At 40.8% G+C, this 19,718-nt stretch overlaps 1 protein-coding gene across 1 annotated transcript; it reads right to left on the bottom strand.

The window, feature by feature from the left end:
- Positions 1-15,018: 15,018 nt before the first annotated feature.
- LOC307267656 (leucine-rich repeat transmembrane neuronal protein 4-like) lies at positions 15,019-16,635 on the bottom strand (the record flags this gene model as incomplete). The annotated part of the gene is made up of 1 exon (XM_080050042.1): positions 15,019-16,635. The coding sequence occupies one exon, from the start codon at positions 16,633-16,635 to the stop codon at positions 15,019-15,021; it is 1,617 nt and encodes a 538-aa protein (XP_079906168.1).
- Positions 16,636-19,718: the final 3,083 nt, after the last annotated feature.

The following is a 19,718-nucleotide window of genomic DNA, read 5'->3' as shown; positions in this document are numbered from 1 at the left end:
CTCCTAAAATGGATGAGCTTCGGGCGAACCAAAGGAGTTGCTTTGAATATCGGGAAGCGAACTTGATGGTATTCACGGAAACATGGTGCCATGAAGGAGTACCAGACGCTTTACTGGAACTAGATGGCTTCTCGTTATTGCGCAGTGACCGCACCGAGGCGTCTGGAAAAAGAAACGGAGGAGGCGTGTGCATACAAGTGAGTGATAAATGGTGTAAACAATACACAATCAGAGACACAACATGCACCCCAGATATAGAACTCCTTTGCATATCCATGAGACCGCATTACCTACCAAGGGAGTTTGGGAACATCATTATAGGTGCAGTTTATGTACCTCCCAGTGGTAACGCTGGCAAAGCAGCCGCGCGTATAGCAGAATGTGCGCACGAACAACTACTGCGCACACCGGGGGCACCTATATTCTTCCTTGGCGATTTCAACCATTGCAAGCCAGAGACTGCTCTATCAGGCTTCGAACAATATGTGACTTGTCACACGAGACAGAACAAAATATTAGACAAATGCTATGGAAATATAAAGGGAGCATACGTCGCAAAAGCAAAACCTCCACTGTCTAATTCGGACCATAATACAATACACTTGATTCCCTCATACAGAGCAATCTACAAATCATGCAAACCTGTGCACAAAACCATTAACGTCTGGACAGAAGATGCTATTGAGACACTGAAGGGTTGTTTCCTATGTACGGATTGGTCTATATTTCACACGCTTGAGCTTGATGAAGCTACGGATGCAATTACTGACTATATGGAATTCTGCGTGGATAGCATAGTACCCAAGAAAGATGTCATCATATATCCTAATAACAAGCCGTATATATCAAAAGAAATCAAGGAGTGCATAAACAAGAAAAGGCAAGCGTTCTATAATGAAGACAAAGCAAGACTAATAGAAATTCAAAAAGAACTGAAACAACTTTTGAAAAAAGCCAGAGAAGAACACAAACAAACGATGGAACAAAGTCTCCTAACTTCAAACACTAAAAAACTGTGGGATACAATGAAATCAGCTACTAACATGAATCCGACAAAAAAGCAAATTACCACCATGGACGAACGGAACAAATCTAATGAACTGAATGACTTTTATTTGCGATTTGACTCAGAGGATTTCTCTCATGAGTGCAACAACGTGATGCAGTCACTAGGCCTACAGACCGATAGCACCATTTGCCTGCAGGTGGACCCGTGTATTATTCAGCGTCTTTTTCAGACTGTGCGAACTGATAAATCCACTGGACCAGATGGAGTGTCACCCCTTCTGCTCAAAAACTGTGCCGAGGAACTGACACCAGCATGGTGCCCTATATTCCAAAAGTCATTGGTCACCCACACTGTCCCAGCCTTGTGGAAGAAGTCCATAATAACACAAGTGCCCAAAAAACCATGTGCTTCAGAGAACAATGACTTCCGTCCAGTAGCTTTGACTTCAATAATTATGAAATGTTTTGAGAAATATATAGCATCACTCCTTAAAAGAGAAGTACAGCCAATTTTAGATACATGTCAGTTTGCTTATAAACACGGACGCAGTACTGAGGATGCAATTTTAAGCATGTTGCATTTTATTTCTAAGCATCTAGAAGACACAAAAGCTTATGCCCGAATTTTATTTATTGATTTTAGCTCAGCGTTTAATACGGTGCAACCACACCTACTTTTAAAGAAGCTGAAGGACATGAATGTCAACACAACACTCATTAAATGGTTTTATTCTTTTTTAACTGATCGGACGCAGCAAGTGAAGGTTAACCAGACATTATCAGAGTGTAAACACTGTAATACAGGAGTTCCACAGGGGTGTGTGCTCTCGCCGATTCTCTTTACACTATACACAAATGACTGCAGGAAAGTACACCCTAATAATTTGATTTTTAAATTTGCAGATGACACCGTAATTGTGAGCCTTCTTAATAAGAATATGGACTCTCTTTCGTACCATAACGAGATTGACATTTTTATTAAGTGGTGTGACGAAAATTGTTTGTTTTTAAATCTGACAAAAACACAAGAAATGGTTTTCGACCCGAGGCAAGTGAAGACACATGAACCAGTCATCATTAAAACACAAAACATCAATCAAGTCACAACATACAAATACCTTGGCGTCCATATTGATAATATACTCTGCTGGAAGTCACACATTGATAAACTGTGCACTAAATTGCAACAAAGATTGTACTTTTTAAGACGCCTGAGACTGTATGGGGTTAGTAGTGAGATCATGTTAATCTTCTATAGAGCTATATTGGAGAGCCTAATCAGATATGGAATCACAGCCTGGTATGGCAACCTAACAGTGCAACTGAAAAACAGACTTAGGAGCATGCACAAAACAGCCATGAAGATCATAGGAATAAAACAATATGAGTCCATAGAGGAACTGTATAACCAGTCAGTTATTACTCAAGCAATAAAAATCTCCTCAGACTCCACTCATCCACTATCCTCTGAATATGAGCTTCTTCCATCAGGAAGAAGGTTTCGTATGTCAAGATGGAAAACGAACCGTTTTAAATTATCGTTTGTACCAGCGTCTATTAAGCTTCTGAACAATCATAAAAACTAGTGCAATAGCCCATAGGGCAATGGACACAAGCACTCAGCACTTTACTGTACAGCATTTTAAATGCATTAATGTCCATAGGCCTGGTTAACTAGTGCAATAGACCACGTGCAATAGAGCAGTGTGCAATAAACTCAGGCACTTTTTCTCGCACTTTCCTCGCACTTTAAATTGTCCGAATGTTTTTATGTCCTAGAATTACCGTGTGATGTTCTTGTTGTTTTAGTTTTGTCCATTGTGTAGGTTTTACTGTGTTTTTACTGTCATATTGTTGTTGTCTACTGGTTAAGCAAAATGTAGCACAATGCCCAAGACAAATTTCCTTAACAGGACAATAAAGTTTACCCTGACCCTGACCCTGAAATGGCGAAAGAAAATGCCTGCAAAGAGCAACATTAGCATTCATTGGGGTAATGTTTGTGTTCACCTGGCTGAATGTCAAGTCCAATATTTACTCTCCTTGAATCTCTGTTTTGGTCTCCACCAACTCCCAAAGGTACTATACCAGGCTCTGTAGCTGCACATGCTACACTATACATTCACTCATAGCTAGTGGCTTACTCTGTCTGTCTGCTATGTGGTGCTGGGCAAGTGGCTGAGAGACACTTTTTAGAGCTTTTTTGTCACTGAAAACCGCAGTCTGTTGTAGACAGAAACAAGTCAATAAAAAGTGAAGTGAGACTTTTTCTTGGAGCTGTATCAAACCAATGAGCTGAGAAATGCTGATACATTTCCTGAAGCTGAAGAGTCAGGTGATAATTCTCCATAGTTTTCTTTTAGGAGCAACCTTTCACATTACACACAGTCCCTTTATCCATTGCTAATATAAAAGTATTGATTAGAGGATATTATTATTAGCCCGGGCCAACAGTAATCCTGACTTTACCTTTAAATCAAGCTGTGAGACATAACCTATAGGCTGTTAAGAAGAATGACAGAATGACCTCAAGTAATACTCTGAAGGTCTATAAACTTCTCTCTGTCTCCCTCTCTCTCTCACACACACAGACACACACTCACACACACACACACACACACACACACACACACACACACACACACACACACACACACACACACACACACACACACACACACACACACACACACCATCCACACAGATGAATGGATGGCATGGATGGATTCTCCGCTCTGAATTGAGCTTCCCATAAGAACAAATAGTTTGGTGGGATAAAGAGAAAGAAATGGCACAGAAATACTCAATACTTTTCAAGCGTGATTGTGCCGAACTGTGGACTCTGACCAGAGAACCTCCTGCTTTACCCCACTTAAGAAACACACAGTTCAATACGGATTAGGTGGGCAGGGCCAGCCAATCTGGACAGCTTTCTCCATTGTACAGATGAATGGTTTTGAAGTTCTGAAGATAGACACAAGCAAGATAACGGCATTTAGTGTTCAGCAAACTCTTAGCACCCTCAGCACATTCAATCAATTACTAAGTCAGCCTACTACCACCTTAAAAAACACATCAAGAATTAAAGGGTGTATGTCTCAGCAAGATTTAGAACACTTATCCATGCATTTATCTTTAGTAGACATGACTACTGTGACACTGTCTTTGCAGGCCTTCCAAAAAATCAATCAGACAGCTTTAGCTAATTCAGAACAATGCTGCTCTCGAGTCCTATAGGACCAAAAAAGTGGACCACATCACCCCAGTTCTGAGGTCTTTACACTGGCTTCCCGTCAATCAAATAATTTATTTCAAAATATTGATGTTGTTTTATAAAGCACTAAATGGTTTGGGGCCAAAATACATTTCTGATCTTCTGATACGTTATGAACCGTCGAGATATCTCAGGTCGTCTTGTACTACTTACAGTGCACCGCATATCTGGAACAAACTCTCAGAAAACTTGAGGTCTTCAGCAACTCTCAGCTCTTTTAAATAAAATCTGAAGACTTTTCTGTTTCCCTTTCAAAGGTTCAGTAAGCGAAATGGTCAGTTTAGCTCACTTCCTGTCAGTGACTGCAGTTAGCAGTCCCCTCGCTCGTCCCTACGTCACCACATTAATGCACTGCGGTCTTCAAGCAGCGAGTTATCTAGCATCATCTCAGATCCATAAGTGTAATAAAACATGATAAAAACCATTAAAACAGACATTGGGAAGGATTTTTACCTGCTCCGCCATTGTAGGCGCGTACACATTCACCCATCTGTCGCTCTGCACGTGCACCGTCTGTGAGACGGGTTCCGGTTTGTAGCGTTCTCTCTTCTGATTGGTTATCAGTAGTGGGATTCCCGAAAAAATTTATTTGCCGATTACATGCAGAGCGAGTGACTGAGAGATTGGCTTTATGAAACGCCAAACGCGCACACTATATAAGTGATCACTGTATGAACAAAGAGCAATTTAACACTTATATTAACATACATCTCTTACTTCACCTTTAACCTCTAATTGTTATGTAATTTAAATGTTTTATTTCTATTCATATTTTTCATTAGTTTTTCCAATGTCTATTCTATACATGATGTATTTTTATCTTGATGTATTTCATGCCCCTGCAAAGCACTTTTAATGGCCTTGTTTCTGAATTGTGTTATATAAATAAACTTGCCTTGCCTTGTCTCAGTCATTTCCCATGATTAAATAGTCACACACAAACTTCTGATGAGGGGACAGCAAAAAAACAAAATAAATGGTCTTGTTCACAGTGAATGACATGAATTTACACCTATTTGTTGAAAAAAAGTGTATATATTATACATGTACATACAAGTAGATCATTACTGCTCCTTTACTCCATTACATCATAGCTAATATTTTCACTGGTTGGACAAAATAGAAAAAAGTTTTGTTTTTGTTGGATTCGGTCGTGAGTCCAGATTGGAAGAGACTTCCATGCTTTGAGAAGAACATTTGATCTCATTTGTTATGCCGTAGCCGTGTTCAATCTCCAGAGAGTGAATGTGTGAAAAGCTATATGGTGTGCTCCAGCAGTTGCTCATCAAGATGTTTAATGGGTGGTTTAATTAATGACTCGCTGTGCAAATTAGCTGAGGGGATTTGTTAAGGTTGTATCCTGTGGAGATGTACAGTTGTTTGAATCTGCTTTGTGTAACAGGCATGGGCTGTTTTATTAATGATGCATCTTTGCTTTCAGTTTTGATAATATAGATGTAATATTTCTATCATGCATTTAACATGTATGCTGATGAGAGGTAACTACACATCGCCCGTTTTATAATTCTTCTGCAGATAATTAACATGTGCCACTTAAATTATTCTACTCGCAAATGATGTTGCATAAATGTACTGTAGGGGCTAATTTTTTATTTATTAAGACATTGCTAACAGAAGATTTCTCAGGCATGCTTTATTTAGGTAAAATACATAGCTTTTCCTAACCAAATAGAGAACGTAATGCAGGGTCCCCTAGGGAAAACATACAGACTACATATCATGCTAGAAAACTAGAAGTTATACTTCTGAGTCAATCTGAGTCACATAAAAAAACATTTAAATGTTATCCAGGGTTTGGGATTATTTCACCATAAATGCATAAAGACCCTCAAATGAAAAGGGCTGGTGCCCATTTTATTTTTCTCGGCCCTGCCACTCGACAGCCCCTGCCCACATACACTGTCCTGCTGCTGGAAATCACTGACTAGAATACCAATTATGTGGGTTGACAATAGTCCTTAACAATTGCACATTATAATCGAGTTTAAAGAATGATTGATATAAACAACTGCAGTCACTGGCTGTTTATAAGAATTATGAAGCCTTTTTTAAATTAAAGTACACATTTCTGACCCTTTGTTAAGATTTACTTCTTCAGGAACAAATAGGCTTGGTGCCGAAGAACACATGACAAGGTAGGGAATTCAGAAATGTATAAGGAGACAGACCAATACATTGGTGTTTTGGTCTTCATGGGGTTGAAAGGGACAATAACACTTGACTGTTTATTAGAAACAAAATACAGTAACGTTATGCTGCTGTGAATATGCAGATCAGTGTAGCTGCTGCAAAAATTGAATTTTTTACATCAGAATGTTTTATTTATATGAATTTTTCAGCCCCAATGCATCTTCTTGATGTCTTATAAATACGATGGCATGTTGGAAAGTTACCGTAAGAAATACTACAACTAGAGGTTAGTGGCACAGACGTGTCGAGCACATATTTCAAATAAAAGACCCACAGCGGCTGACGTATTTCTTGCTGTTGTGGAATTCATGCATGCATTTTTCTATGCATAAAATAAAGTAAATAAATACAACACATTTGAAATGTTGAAATGTCTTTTCTAGTCTAACCAGGCACGCAATTTCAAATGACAACACCCTTTGCACATGACTACACCGATTACATAAAATTATAGAGATGACTGCATTAAGGACAGAGTGCGCGAAATATTAAAGTAATGTATTTTAATAAAAACAATATTTAAATATTGCATAAGATATTAAAATGGAAATCATGCTAATTGTGCCAAGATGAAAAATATTCAATAGATCCCCAACAGTGATGAATGGGATTTATTTCGAGAGCAATCAGGGCGCCGGAGCCAACAAAAAGAAATTCTCCTCAGCTAGCCGCTAATTAATGTCTTCAGTATTTCTAACCACAGTAATAACTACAGGAGCCCACCTCTGTCTCCGCGAAGTTCAATACCAAATGTAATTTATAGTCAAATCTTTCTTCATAAATGTCATGGGTTATAGATTAGGCTGGGGAAAAATACAGAGCAATCATTACTGCAACTGATTAACATGTTAATGAATTGGGATGTGGAACCATAGCATTGAATTGTAGAGAAGTAACTGTATATATACTATAGATTTAGATTTATGAGCAGAGTTTCTCACTCTGGCTTGTCGTTTTGAAACCGCAGAGGACGATAAGCACTGTTATCGTGGGCCACTCCCAATAAATGACACATCCTCATATGTTGCTTTTAGAGAGATCAATATCCCAACCATGTTCTACTCTTTGACGAAGAAATCCTAAAACAACAAATGAATAAAGATTGAGAGTCTTTCGGCAGTCACACATAGGACATCAATCATTTCAATACAAGACTGCAACTGTTTGTCAACTGAAATTATATGTCAACAAGTGAGACTTTCACTGTCCCATTGGCAAAACATGAGCGATACATTGGGATGCAGTGGCCAAGAGGTTTGATTCTCAAGCCAAAAACATGCCAAATCCAAAGAGTTTTAGCACCGCGGCGACACCCCTTTCCAGTGTGATATACATTCACTTCTGCTGATGGATCTCTTTTGCTCCAATTAACAAACAAGCTCGCCTTGAAAATGTGGCTTTATTATTTATGTCACAGTGTCAGCCGTGCCAGGGCCGACCATGGCCGATGTTGTCCGGGCTCTCTGGTTGCCAAAGGAGGCCAATAGATGCCACCGATTAACGCCACTTCTACAAACGAGTGAAGAGGAATCTGCTGCACGGATATCCTGCGATGGGAAATCCCAGCTGACACCAAGTTCAAGCTGTTAAATGCAGTCAAACCTCAGTGATCCAAGAGATATCCAACCAGCCAATGCATTCCCCTGCAGCGTTTTCCTTTTTTTTTCTTCCTCCCTGTCCTTTAACAACAGTCGCCATGGAGCCCCTGTGGTAATAAAGACAGGCTTGGTACTTTTTTATCTTTATTAGGATGTTTCAGAGCACCATGGTGCTGTATACCTCTGCTGCACTAATGCCGCTATCATTCATGCGGTAGCAGAGGAGCCCACAGCATTGAGCCTGAGGGACCTCTGTCAAAAAATAGTCCCCACGCAGAAAAAACTTAATAAGAGCAATATTTTACCGCCGTTTATAATGGCAGTGTTAGTGCTCCTGGATGTTGGAACGGAAACATTTAGAGGCATGAATACTGCCGCTTTTACTACAGTTTGAGAGTATGTCGTTCCAGAGTCGAGTGTAAAACCTAATCTGCTCTCAATTATTTGGCATTTTATTTCAGCTCCTCTTGATTTAATATGACAGCAGTGACAATGGATATAGAATTTTGGACAGGATGTGCACCTGTTTTATTTAATATTGTTATTTTTGGTTCTGGTTTTGCCAGGAGCTTGTCTGTCAGTCCCATAGGCAGCTGTCAGATCGCAAGACTACCTTTGAGAGGACAATTTTAAGCTATGTGTGTGTGTGTGTGTGTGTGTGTGTGTGTGTGTGTGTGTGTGTGTGTGTGTGTGTGTGTGTGTGTGTGTGTGTGTGTGTGTGTGTGTGTGTGTGTGTGTGTGTGTGTGTGTGTGTGCGTGTGTGTGTGTCGAAGTGTGGACATTTATGAAAAGTGAGGACATTTTGGCTGGTCCTCACTTCTTCGTCCTGAGGGTTACAGTAGACTATGTTTTAAAGTTCAGGTTAAAATTAGGTTCAGGTTAGGTGAGCCAAGTGTGAGGGTTCGAGGTGTGTGTGTGTGTGTGTGTGTGTGTGTGTGTGTGTGTGTGTGTGTGTGTGTGTGATGTTTCAGTACTCAGGGACCTACAAAATGACTAGGTGGGCTGCCGATAAATCTTATTCATCTAATTGTTGTTTGCTTTAGTTTGATTTCCCCAGTGCAGGAAGCAGAGGTGTTAGGAATCAGGGGAAATAAATCAAAGAAACAGTGAAAAAATGAGGTAACACCCCCAAAAAAAACAACAACAACAAACAAACAAACAAAACAAAACAATATATTACTGTTACATCATACAGGGGGCATACAATAGCATGTGTGAGATACAAGATAACTTAATCTACGATCAGGATCTTTGGCTAGAAGTGTACATCAATTGTATGTAAGGCACTAAATGTAGGAGACATTTTGTCAAAGGGAAGTCAAATGCAGCTATAAAAAAACAAGCTGTTACCTGTGTTTATTCTTCAAATGATTTCATGATGTGATTAAGTGAACCGAAGCTGCTCAGGGATCATTTGTTATAGATGAGTAAGTAACTCATGAAGTGCACTGTATTATACTACACGTTTCGGAACAACCATTCTACTTTTGACACTCATACTGTCATCTCTAAAAGGATCTTGTTGTTTTATTGTGAAAAACCTTGTGAACACCAGAATCATCACAAGAACACAAATCACCACTGTATGAAAGCTACACATAGTGATTAGTGGCCACACACAACAACGCGCAACTATTGTACCTTTTTGTGACTGATGGCAGTTTCAACCACCTTCTGCATTAAGATGGACCGCAGTGCAATCAGAATTATTGCTTTCTCATTAAGTATCCACTGTGATGGTCATGTTTCAAGTGAGTAATGAATTGGAAGGGTGAACGTGAATGTGAATAAATGAATATGTTAGGGTGCAGTCATCCTTTCTTTCAGGCATTTCACAATTCTTTGTGGAGGCTGGAGACACTCTAACTAATGTCCTGCTATTTGAACAAATATGCAGTCCAGAATAACTGTTTGCTTTTACCGCACACTGAAAGCTCTTTATGACCACTCGCCACCGCCTTTGACACGAACAGAGCAGCTGGAGCCATTTTTTTTTCTACTATGAGGGCCTACAGGGACATGTAACAAAAGCTGCAGGGACTTATTATTCAAATTGAATTTTACAGGTGACATGCAGTGCATAATAGGGGGAGTACCAAAAGAAGTCCTGCTTTGGTGCACAGGCTGACGCGACATCTGTTCTCCCCCCCCCCCCTTCAAACTGTGTCAACTGTCTTTAGAAACTTTCATTCTACATTGACTTTTTTGAGCTGAAGTTAATCATCAGAATTCAACAGCCTGGAACTCGTTATTATTTTGACTAACTGGCTTCAGGGTGCTACATGCGGGATCATCAAATACATATGAGAGTGAATGAGATGCTACGAAATGGTTCACATTATTAAAGCTATAGTGCGTATTCCTCATGGGGGAGTGGGGGGGGGGGGGGCAACAGAAGTTACACACTATATAGCTTTAAAAAATAAACAATATAATGTATTCGAATGTGTTCATTATAAAGATACATTTCAGAATATGAGGCGTCTTTGGTGATTAGACCCTATCCGGAATTGATGTTAAAAGCTGAAAGTTATAGCCATGGGTTGTGCAGAATAGGCCCGCTGACAGAGTGTATGGACACCAGTAGTGGCGAAGAGATGGAGAGCAGTGGTGAAGATCTTGGATGAGTGCAGTGGAGTGCTACTTTTGATGAGTATTGTAAAAGGACCCCTGGGCGCCCAATGTGATGAGCACAGGAGCTAAATGGGTCGGAGGAGGGTTGCATTCAAAGATAATGACAAGTGACAGCGCAAAGAGAGGACAGTTTTAAGATTTGACAGCAACGAGATGATTGGCTCACATGTGTCATGGTCGAGAGATAGCGAGAGAGAGAGAGAGAGAGAGAGAGAGAGAGAGAGAGAGAGAGAGATGGGGCAAGAAAGAGAGAGAGAAACTGTAATAAGAAGTGGGAATGCAACTAGTCAGTCTTCCTGATTGAACTTTGGTTGAGCTCCATTTGTTATGAAAGGAAAGAATGAAGGAAAGAAAGGAAAAAAGAAAGAAAGAATGACTCTTCTGTCTGTGAGCTCATTTTGTCCAATTGAAGACCTTTCTGGTTCGATCATCCTTGAAGAAATCCCTTCCAGTGGATGGTAGGCTAAGTACAAACCCAATGGGGAGTGCAAAAATGAAATAAGCTCATGGAAAGGAGCGAGAAGCAATTGTCGAACTCGGCAGACATTAGCACAATTGATTTGCCGATGGTTATTTCCCAAAATAAAATGTTTCCGCTTAAAGGAATCATGCAACATTTTACGGAGAATGATAGCAATTCCCTTTCTTGCAGAGAGCTAAATTAAAAAAAAACAATATCTCTCTCATGTCTGTCTGCTAAATGTGGAGCTACAGCCAGCAGCAGGTTAGTTTAGCTTAGCATATACCATATATTTGTAACAGGGAAGCTAGCCTGGCTCTGTCAAACAACAAACCCTTCCAGCGACTCTTAAACTCACTACATATGTTATATCTTGTTTGTTCTGTAGTGTGCTGTAGGTTTGTCGCCACTGTGAGGGGGAGAGGAATCCAGATAAGCTTTCCGGACGTTATTGCTCCTGGCTAGGGAGTGTGACAATGTTCTCAGGGCTTTTTAGATTTTTTTTTGTTTTAACCTACATAATTCTGAATATGTTTAGAAAGACTTTTGACACTATAGGCCTACAATATGTTGATGGAAAAAACAAGGCTTACCTTTGAAAATTCAAAAATATGGTGTAAAATTGTTGTTGCTAACTTCCTAGGCTATAGGAACATTGAAGCCTGGGAACTTTGAACCCTTTGTCATGTTCCCATTTGGTCCCATATACATCTGGGAAAAGTTGAACCCTAAGAACATTGAGGCCTGAACATGGGGATGACCCTCCTGGCAACCATACAGTCTAGTACGTACATAAATCCTCAGAAAAACCAAAAAATCTTTAGGCACAAAGCAGGATCAAAGTTGGCAAATTGAATCATATTTGGACAGTTAGGTTAGCAGGTTTCTTTATGTTTTCAGTCTGAGTTATGCTTAGTTGACCTAACCAGCTGACTGTAGCCTTCATATTTACTGGATAAACATGAGGTTATGCTGCTTAACACATCTAATACAAGCCAATAAAGAACATATTAAGGAATATTTAGCTAAATGTAAAACTATTACTTTAAATTATATACCTCATAAACAGAATTGGATTTGAGATGTGGAAATGCCGAGCAGCATGACTGATTCAGTTTATTGTGCACACCTTTTAACTTGCTGCATAACCTTTGGCAAAGATGAACTCAGTGTTGCAAATGTTCCCATATAAAAGATTTCCTGTGAGAAATGAAAATGAAAATGTCATGCCTGTCAGCAAGGGGCTGAGCAACTTCACATTGAGTGTTCACAGGATGGCAAGAGAACTTATATTCTGCTTATAAAATGAAATGTGTATACTGTGTTTGGCCTTGCTCATCTGCTTGCTGTACCTTATGGTATAAGGTTTCCTGATTAACTCAAAGAGACATTTCTCATTCCTCGGAGCATATAGGCTGGTCTTCTTTTGATTTTCCGATTTTGCAAGTGGAGTGAGGCTCTATTTGTGCATTGTTGTAGCCTACAAAGTCAATACTGTGCTCTCCCACATTTTTCCTCCAAGCAAATATCCTCAGTAATGATTTGCACGATGCAGACCACAGCTCTAATCAGCATTCTTCTCTTAGCCACACAACACCAAAAGATTTCAAAACACAGGGAAATTGCTTTTCATCAGTCACGATATGACAAATCAAACACTAATTACAATATCTGCCAAAATTACAACAACAAATCATTTGTCCTGTTCATATTAAAACATGTTTTGTATGGCCTCGCAGATTTTTCCCATTAGCCCTCGAAAGAAATTCATCATATATGCAATTGCTGGAAACTAAATATATGGATATGAATTCTGTCCATAGTGGGGCCTCCATGACTGCCCAGAGGCTCAAAAAAGGCACAAGGCATGTTTAGAACGTGAATTATGGCAGATCATAAATCCTTGTGTGGACAACCTTTGACCAATCAGAAACTCTTTACGCACTCCACACGACATGTGTAAACATGCTACCAGCTGATAACAAGCGGAAGGAATCATTTGACTATTATTTATTTCACAACATGGTCTAAGAAAGTCATTGATGGCTGTGGAGGGAGGGCTGTAGAACTTAGTAGATTAATGTATTTAATTGGGTCTCACACAGGGAAAGAAAATCACTTTTCAGAATATTCCCGCTTGCGAGCACCAACACTTACTAATCCTTTCTGACTTCACACATGCACATATGTCCCCTGGCGCAGGTTAATTTTCTCTCCTCACAGTGGCGGGCCAGAGAAAAAAAGAGAAAGGAGGCAGGGAGAGAAGGAGGTGGCAGAGGACGAGAAAAAGACAGACCAAGGTGGGAGATATCTTCTTAATAGCATAACTGCCTTGACCCGTAAAGCACCCACTGTCCCTCAGCAGCCCGTCTCTATTCTCCCTCTCGTTTCACAGCACAAGAGAAATATTTCCAAACTGACAGAGAATACACGGTTATATAAAAGGAAGGCTATAATCTGTTTTTGGTTTCAGGGATTGGAACATCTTTTTGCCTCATGGACACTCAAAGAATGGCTGTTCGCAAACCTGTTTACGAGAAACCAAGGGTGTAAAAAAGCTCATGGGCTCAGCTATGTCTGACATGGGCCCCCCTACCCCTAGTTCGAAGTGTGTTACCCAGATACAATCAATACTATCATGCCAGGAGATAATAGGAGAGAGCCAGAAAAACACACGGTGTGATGGAAAATATGTCAGCTTGCCCTGCATGCAGCAAATCCAATGAAACGTGTAACGTCAAGAGCACAATGCATGGATTTAGAGAGGGGATTTTTCTTCTCTCCCCCTCTCTACAGTATGTGATGTGCCAGTCATCGATATTCACACACACCATTTTTCACCGATCATCAGTGTTTCTTTTTAATTATACAGTCATTATCACACATAATGCCTACAGTAGTACCGATACTGTCATGTCTTTACACAAACAAATGCTAAATTATAATGATAGGAATTACAAAATTCTTTATGAAAATCAGCATCATTACACCTGACATTATGTTCACAGCTTGGAAAATGATCAGTGCTGAGGCTTTTTAAATATAGTTGGTCTGTTTCATGTGTACCCCAAATGAACCAATATGCATCCTTAACGACAATTAGGACTGATCATATGATTATAATTTATTCAATCATTTTAAGAGATAGTTGCATCCTCAGGAAAATGAAATCATGCATGAGACCTGTGGACAAGATGCTCTATGATTGTTGCCTCGTTTTTTTGTGGTACACTAGGTACAGTACTTGTAATTGCTGCACTAGTATGCAAAATGCCAAACACTTAAACTGGACATATAATGTCAGTGAGAATAAGGTGCAGCACTGTTACTCTTCCAAACAGAAGTCAGTAAACCAGGGGATTATTAGCTCATCCCCATAACACATTCGCACACACATACAAGACACTCCAAGATGCACCAGTACATCCTAAATGCTTTAAAAGCTACATAATTAAAACTAGCAAGTAAAAAGTGGCTTTGTTGGTTGTTACAGTATGTTCTATGGCGATACAGCTTGACTAATACTAAGGTCAGTCTCTCCATAGAGCTGATTCTACTGTAGCAGAGGTCCAGTTGTTGCGTTGGATCGGACAAAGCTAACCTGGCTGACCCAGCCACTGTTCTTGTGTCAGTCAATGTGATAATGAGCTCCAAATATACCTCTATCCGCTCCACTCTTCTTTTCTGTGCACCTAATTATGTTGTACTATGCCCCCAAGTTTTTCTTTCAGAGCTGCAGAATCTATCATCTCACATTAGAGATGAAACCGCCTAATCTTGCGGAAAAACCATTTACCTCTTCAGTTTTAGTCTATTAAGGTGGAGTGGGCCACTCAGACTTCACATTCTATCGATCCTGATATGGTGCACGTGCAAGGCTTTGCCTCGTTCACCAAAGAGTCCATTGTCTCTGAGTTTGAGTGGTAGCTCAGGTAGTACTCTTGCAACTGAGAGTTAAGGTCCTGCTCCTGCTTGTGGGCCTTTTTCCTCCTCTTATGGTTGACTGAGTGCTGCTGCAGCTGCCTCATTGTATTGGGGTAGCGCCTCCACGACACATAAATAACCAAAAGGATCAATGACACAGACAGAAACAGGGCTACACTGCCCGCAATGATTTTATGGAAAGCCATATGTTCAAACTGAGGCTCCTGGATAGCTGATGTAGGGGGTTCATGGGAGATGGATGATATAGAGCTCACGGTTTTGGACTCTGTTGTCTTTCTGTCTGTCCCACCAGAACTGACAGGTGAAGTGGTTAATAATTTCTGTACAGGTTCCTCAGTCCGAGCCAGGTGTGTAAAACCAGAGGAAGAGAGGTGAGCTGTGATGTTCATAACGTAGGTTGAAGTCAAAATGATGAGAGCAGTGGTGGAAAAGACATTTGGTATGTCCACACAGGTGGACTGATTCTTCACTACATCCACAGCCCGTTCGCCCTGCACAGACTTGGGACTGCTGCAGATCATACTGATGTCTTTGGAGTCCTTGACGTTTCTGAGCCATCCCATGAGAGGGCAGATGCTGGGGCTGCAGTCCCAGGTGTTTCCTGCCAGGCTGAGGGTAACGAGTGAGGTCCACGCTGCCACAGCTTCCATAGGCACACTACTGAGCTTGTTGGATTCGAGGTTGAGTAATTGTAAGTTCGGCATACACTGGAAAACCGCCGGGTCCAAGATTTGGATTTCATTCCCCGACAGGTCCAGTTTCTGTAGTTTGTGCCAGGTCCAAGGCACGCCTTGATTGATGGATCGTATGCGGTTCCATTGCAAATAAAGAGCCTGGAGGCTGGTAAGGCGCGGGAAAATGAAGAAGTTAATCCTGGAGAATTGATTGTGCTCCAAATGAAGCTCCTGCAACTTGAAAAGACCTAAGAATGTTGTGCGGGTGAGGCTCCGCAAGCGATTGTAACCCAGGTCCAGAAACTCCAGACTACGGCATTCCAGGAAGGTGCGAATGAGGATCTGTTTCAGTCCGTTGGATCGAAGGTGGAGATTCTGTAGCTTGCGCAGACCATAAAAATGTCCCGGCTGCAGAGACTGCAGCTGGTTGTAGGATAAGTCCAGATTTCGCAGGTTCGGTATGGCGCCAAATGTGTTATTGTGCAGAAGGGCTATTTTGTTGGAGCTGAGGATCAGTTCCTTGAGCCTGCGCACACCGTGGAAGGCTAAAGCATCTAGAGCACTGATGGCGTTGTGGTCCAAGTACAGCCAGATGAGCTGATTGAGATGAGCAAACTGGTAGGGCAGCAGAACCAGCAGGTTGTTATACCGCAGAGACAGACCCTGGCACCCTGTGGTGATGTTTGGTGGGATGTCTTGGAAGATGCCAGATTCACAGTAAACTATCTTTCCTTCACAGCGGCAACTCACGGGGCACATCCTCTCCCCCTTGCTGAGCAGCAGCAAGGCAGCAGCCTGCAGGAGAAGACATGATAACCGCCGATCCAACATCACAGAACCTGCTGGGGGTAGAGGGGGTACAAGCAATCAAAAGGATGACTTGGTTTTGGAAATTGTACGCTCAAATAGGTTTAAATAAGTAAAGGTAAGGAATTCTTCAAACGGGAGATGTGCAGAGAGGAACAGCTTGAGGTCTGATGTCTGACACACCAGACCTGTTTGATTAAGAATTGATAAGACAGTCTGGCGTTAGCTACTTTAAAGCTATGAAGGTATGAAAAAATATTCAGTTAAAGAAAAACAAGTAGGAAAAAATAAGAATGAATGCTCAAATAAATATTAGACCCACTTATTCTTAAAGATCTCCTATTATACTACTTTTCTGGTCTTAATTTCTTGTTAAAAACTGTTATAGAGCATAACAAATATTTTAAGGGACAAAAATTGTCTGTAAGACCTCATCTCTCATCACTCATCATGGCTGTCACCTTGGCTACGAAGAGCCTCAGGAGGGAGAAAATGTGTCACTAAATTGTGGAAAACATAATGACTTACCCATCGTTAGTGAGGGAATGGGTAATCCTCTGAGAAGAAAAAACGGATGAAGAGCGCATAAAACTGCTCTAAGATGAGAAAATCGCACTTCATGCAGCCCCAGTGTCGATCCACACAGTGAGCATCACGTATGTCTTCAATTAGAGGGGACAAATGAAATAAGCAGTAAGTTTTCCGCAGCGGTCCAAATCCCCCGATCTACTCCGTCAGACGCTCAGAGAAAAGGACGCAGCCATTCACACTTGGGTCTTAGTTGGAGCCGCCGCTGTAGTTCAGCCCGCTGTGTGCGCAATAACCCATTTGAGCGCCAATAGACTGATGTACAATCCTCCACACGCTCTCCCTCTATTTCTCTTGGGCCGTCCTATCTCTCTCTCTCTCTCTCTCTCTCTCTCTCTCTCTCTCTCTCTCTCTCTCTCTCTCTCTCTCTCTTCTCCTCTCTGATGCGTAGGCGACTTTTAGCAACACATCGAATACTATAGTAGCATTTAGTATCTATACTGACCATATTTATCCAGATGTTATTTGATAACTTAATTGAATGTAATGTAATTTTCTTTCATTTAATTGTGTAGGCCTATGTCTTATGTCGTGTTATAAGCTGAATAAATACATATACAATATGAATACTGACAGTTAAGCTTTATTTACCTGGCTTAATCCATGGGTTATAAAAAAATAAAGGTGATACATCTTGGAAAAAGACTGGGTATAGCCCATCATCACCTCAAATTTCAAATTATTTGCTTTAAATCTTGCTGGTGACTTGAGGGGTTAGACATATGAAGGCATAACAGTATAAAGGTGACATCATGCACAATGTAGGCTAATAAAACATACTGCTGACCATAATGCTGGTGATAACGTAGCAACTGAAATAATTCAAATAATCAAAATGTACCGTTTATTCATTAATACCCTCAATCATTTGTGAGAGAAGAAAAAAATGGCTAATCAAGAGTCTGGCTCCCCATAATTGCTTGTGTAAAACGATAATTATGCTAACAGTTTAAGTGTGATGTTGACACGCAGTATCCATCCACACTTGCTCAGGCTGCTGTGGGAGTCCATGTAGATTAACGGTTAACTCCTCTTGGTGTCTAGTGATGCTGGTGAAGAAGTGGCAACTGTATAGGGTTATTGGTATGCAAGTTAATTGGCCTTATTAATGTGGCCCATAGGCATACAGCAGAGGAATAGGGGGATAATGTGCTTAAAGTAGAGGCTGATGGGTAATTATGTGGATATTGCATACAAATGTGTCCTACTTTTACCAATCTATACTCTGAACAGAAACCCATCACTTCTGACAGAGCAGTGAACACCAGCTGTGATTTACACAGCCTTGGAAGAGTGTGAGCTGGTGTGTGTGGTAACAGCATCCCCTTGTGCACACATAAAGAAATGTCCAGTTCTTAAAAGAGTGAACTACTGATCTTCAGATACATGGAAGCAGCTAAAGATGAAGAGAACAAAATCAGCAACCAGATCACTTGTGGTTAAAAAGGAAAGAGGGAATAAATTCATGTCAATATTGGAGCTGGGAGGGTGGTAATAATCCCACTCAAACAAGGTTTGCCTCTGATGCCTGTGGATTGCATTAAGGAGCAGTTGTATTTATCAAATCCACTCCAAGGGCGCAACAGCAGGGGTGAAATCTGAGAGCTGGGAGAATGAGCCTTTCTGTTACTGATATAACCTCCCAGACTTATAGTAGCACATTTTGCACGCAAATGTCAAACTCAATCTGCTCCTCAAAGGGTGCGCTGCCTCACACGTGTTTTCAGCAGATCACATGTCACTCAAGAAATGTGCACCTTAAAGTGTGTAAAAAATGTGCTGCCTGACAATGAGGCGTTATAATGAGGCTGCTTTGCAACATTTTAGCCAGGGGAACACTGTGAAACCTACTGAGGTATGGATGTGCTGTACCGACTGCTGACTACACTACAGTGACTTGTCCTGTGTATGGAAATATAGAACTCGACTATGTGTGCACACCAGCCAGATCTTAGTAATGTGACTATATAATCATCCTCAGATAGGTGCAGATACTATCTTCTAACTGCCAATTACAGAGGACTTATAGATAAGTGAGAGTCAATTACACACGTTCACACTTTGATATGTTGAACAATGAACCTATTTTAAAGCCACTTAAAGAGACCAGAATGTGATTCCATCTGAAATGATGGAAAGCTACTGTGCTGTACAGTATTTGTGAAAATTTGAATTTAGAATGCGTATAGGCCTATATGTTAACTGCGCTGAATGTATGCAGTACACACTCTGTCACTGTGTGCGCGGATTCTTATCAGTGTAATATCCAGACTGATAGACAGACAGATAGAAATAAAAGATGTATTCCTCCACTCATCTTTCACTGACCTTTTACTTTTCTCACTGAGCCCTATTTTTCCAACAATTGTCCATTAGTCCAAAAGGTGCCGCCGTGTCACCCAACTGAAACCAATGTTGTCTGCAGATTATCAACCGTGCTCATCTGTTGAAAATGGCCTTTTCGGGGGCATCGGAAGATATCTAAGCTGCGAGGTAATCTTTTGTGAAAGGTCAGTGGC

Source organism: Ammodytes marinus (assembly GCF_949987685.1).
Source record: "Ammodytes marinus genome assembly, chromosome: 2".
In the NCBI taxonomy this organism is placed as follows: domain Eukaryota; kingdom Metazoa; phylum Chordata; class Actinopteri; order Uranoscopiformes; family Ammodytidae; genus Ammodytes; species Ammodytes marinus.
The sequence above is the reverse complement of the archived record's forward strand: the minus strand, read 5'-3'. Positions and strand labels throughout refer to the sequence as shown.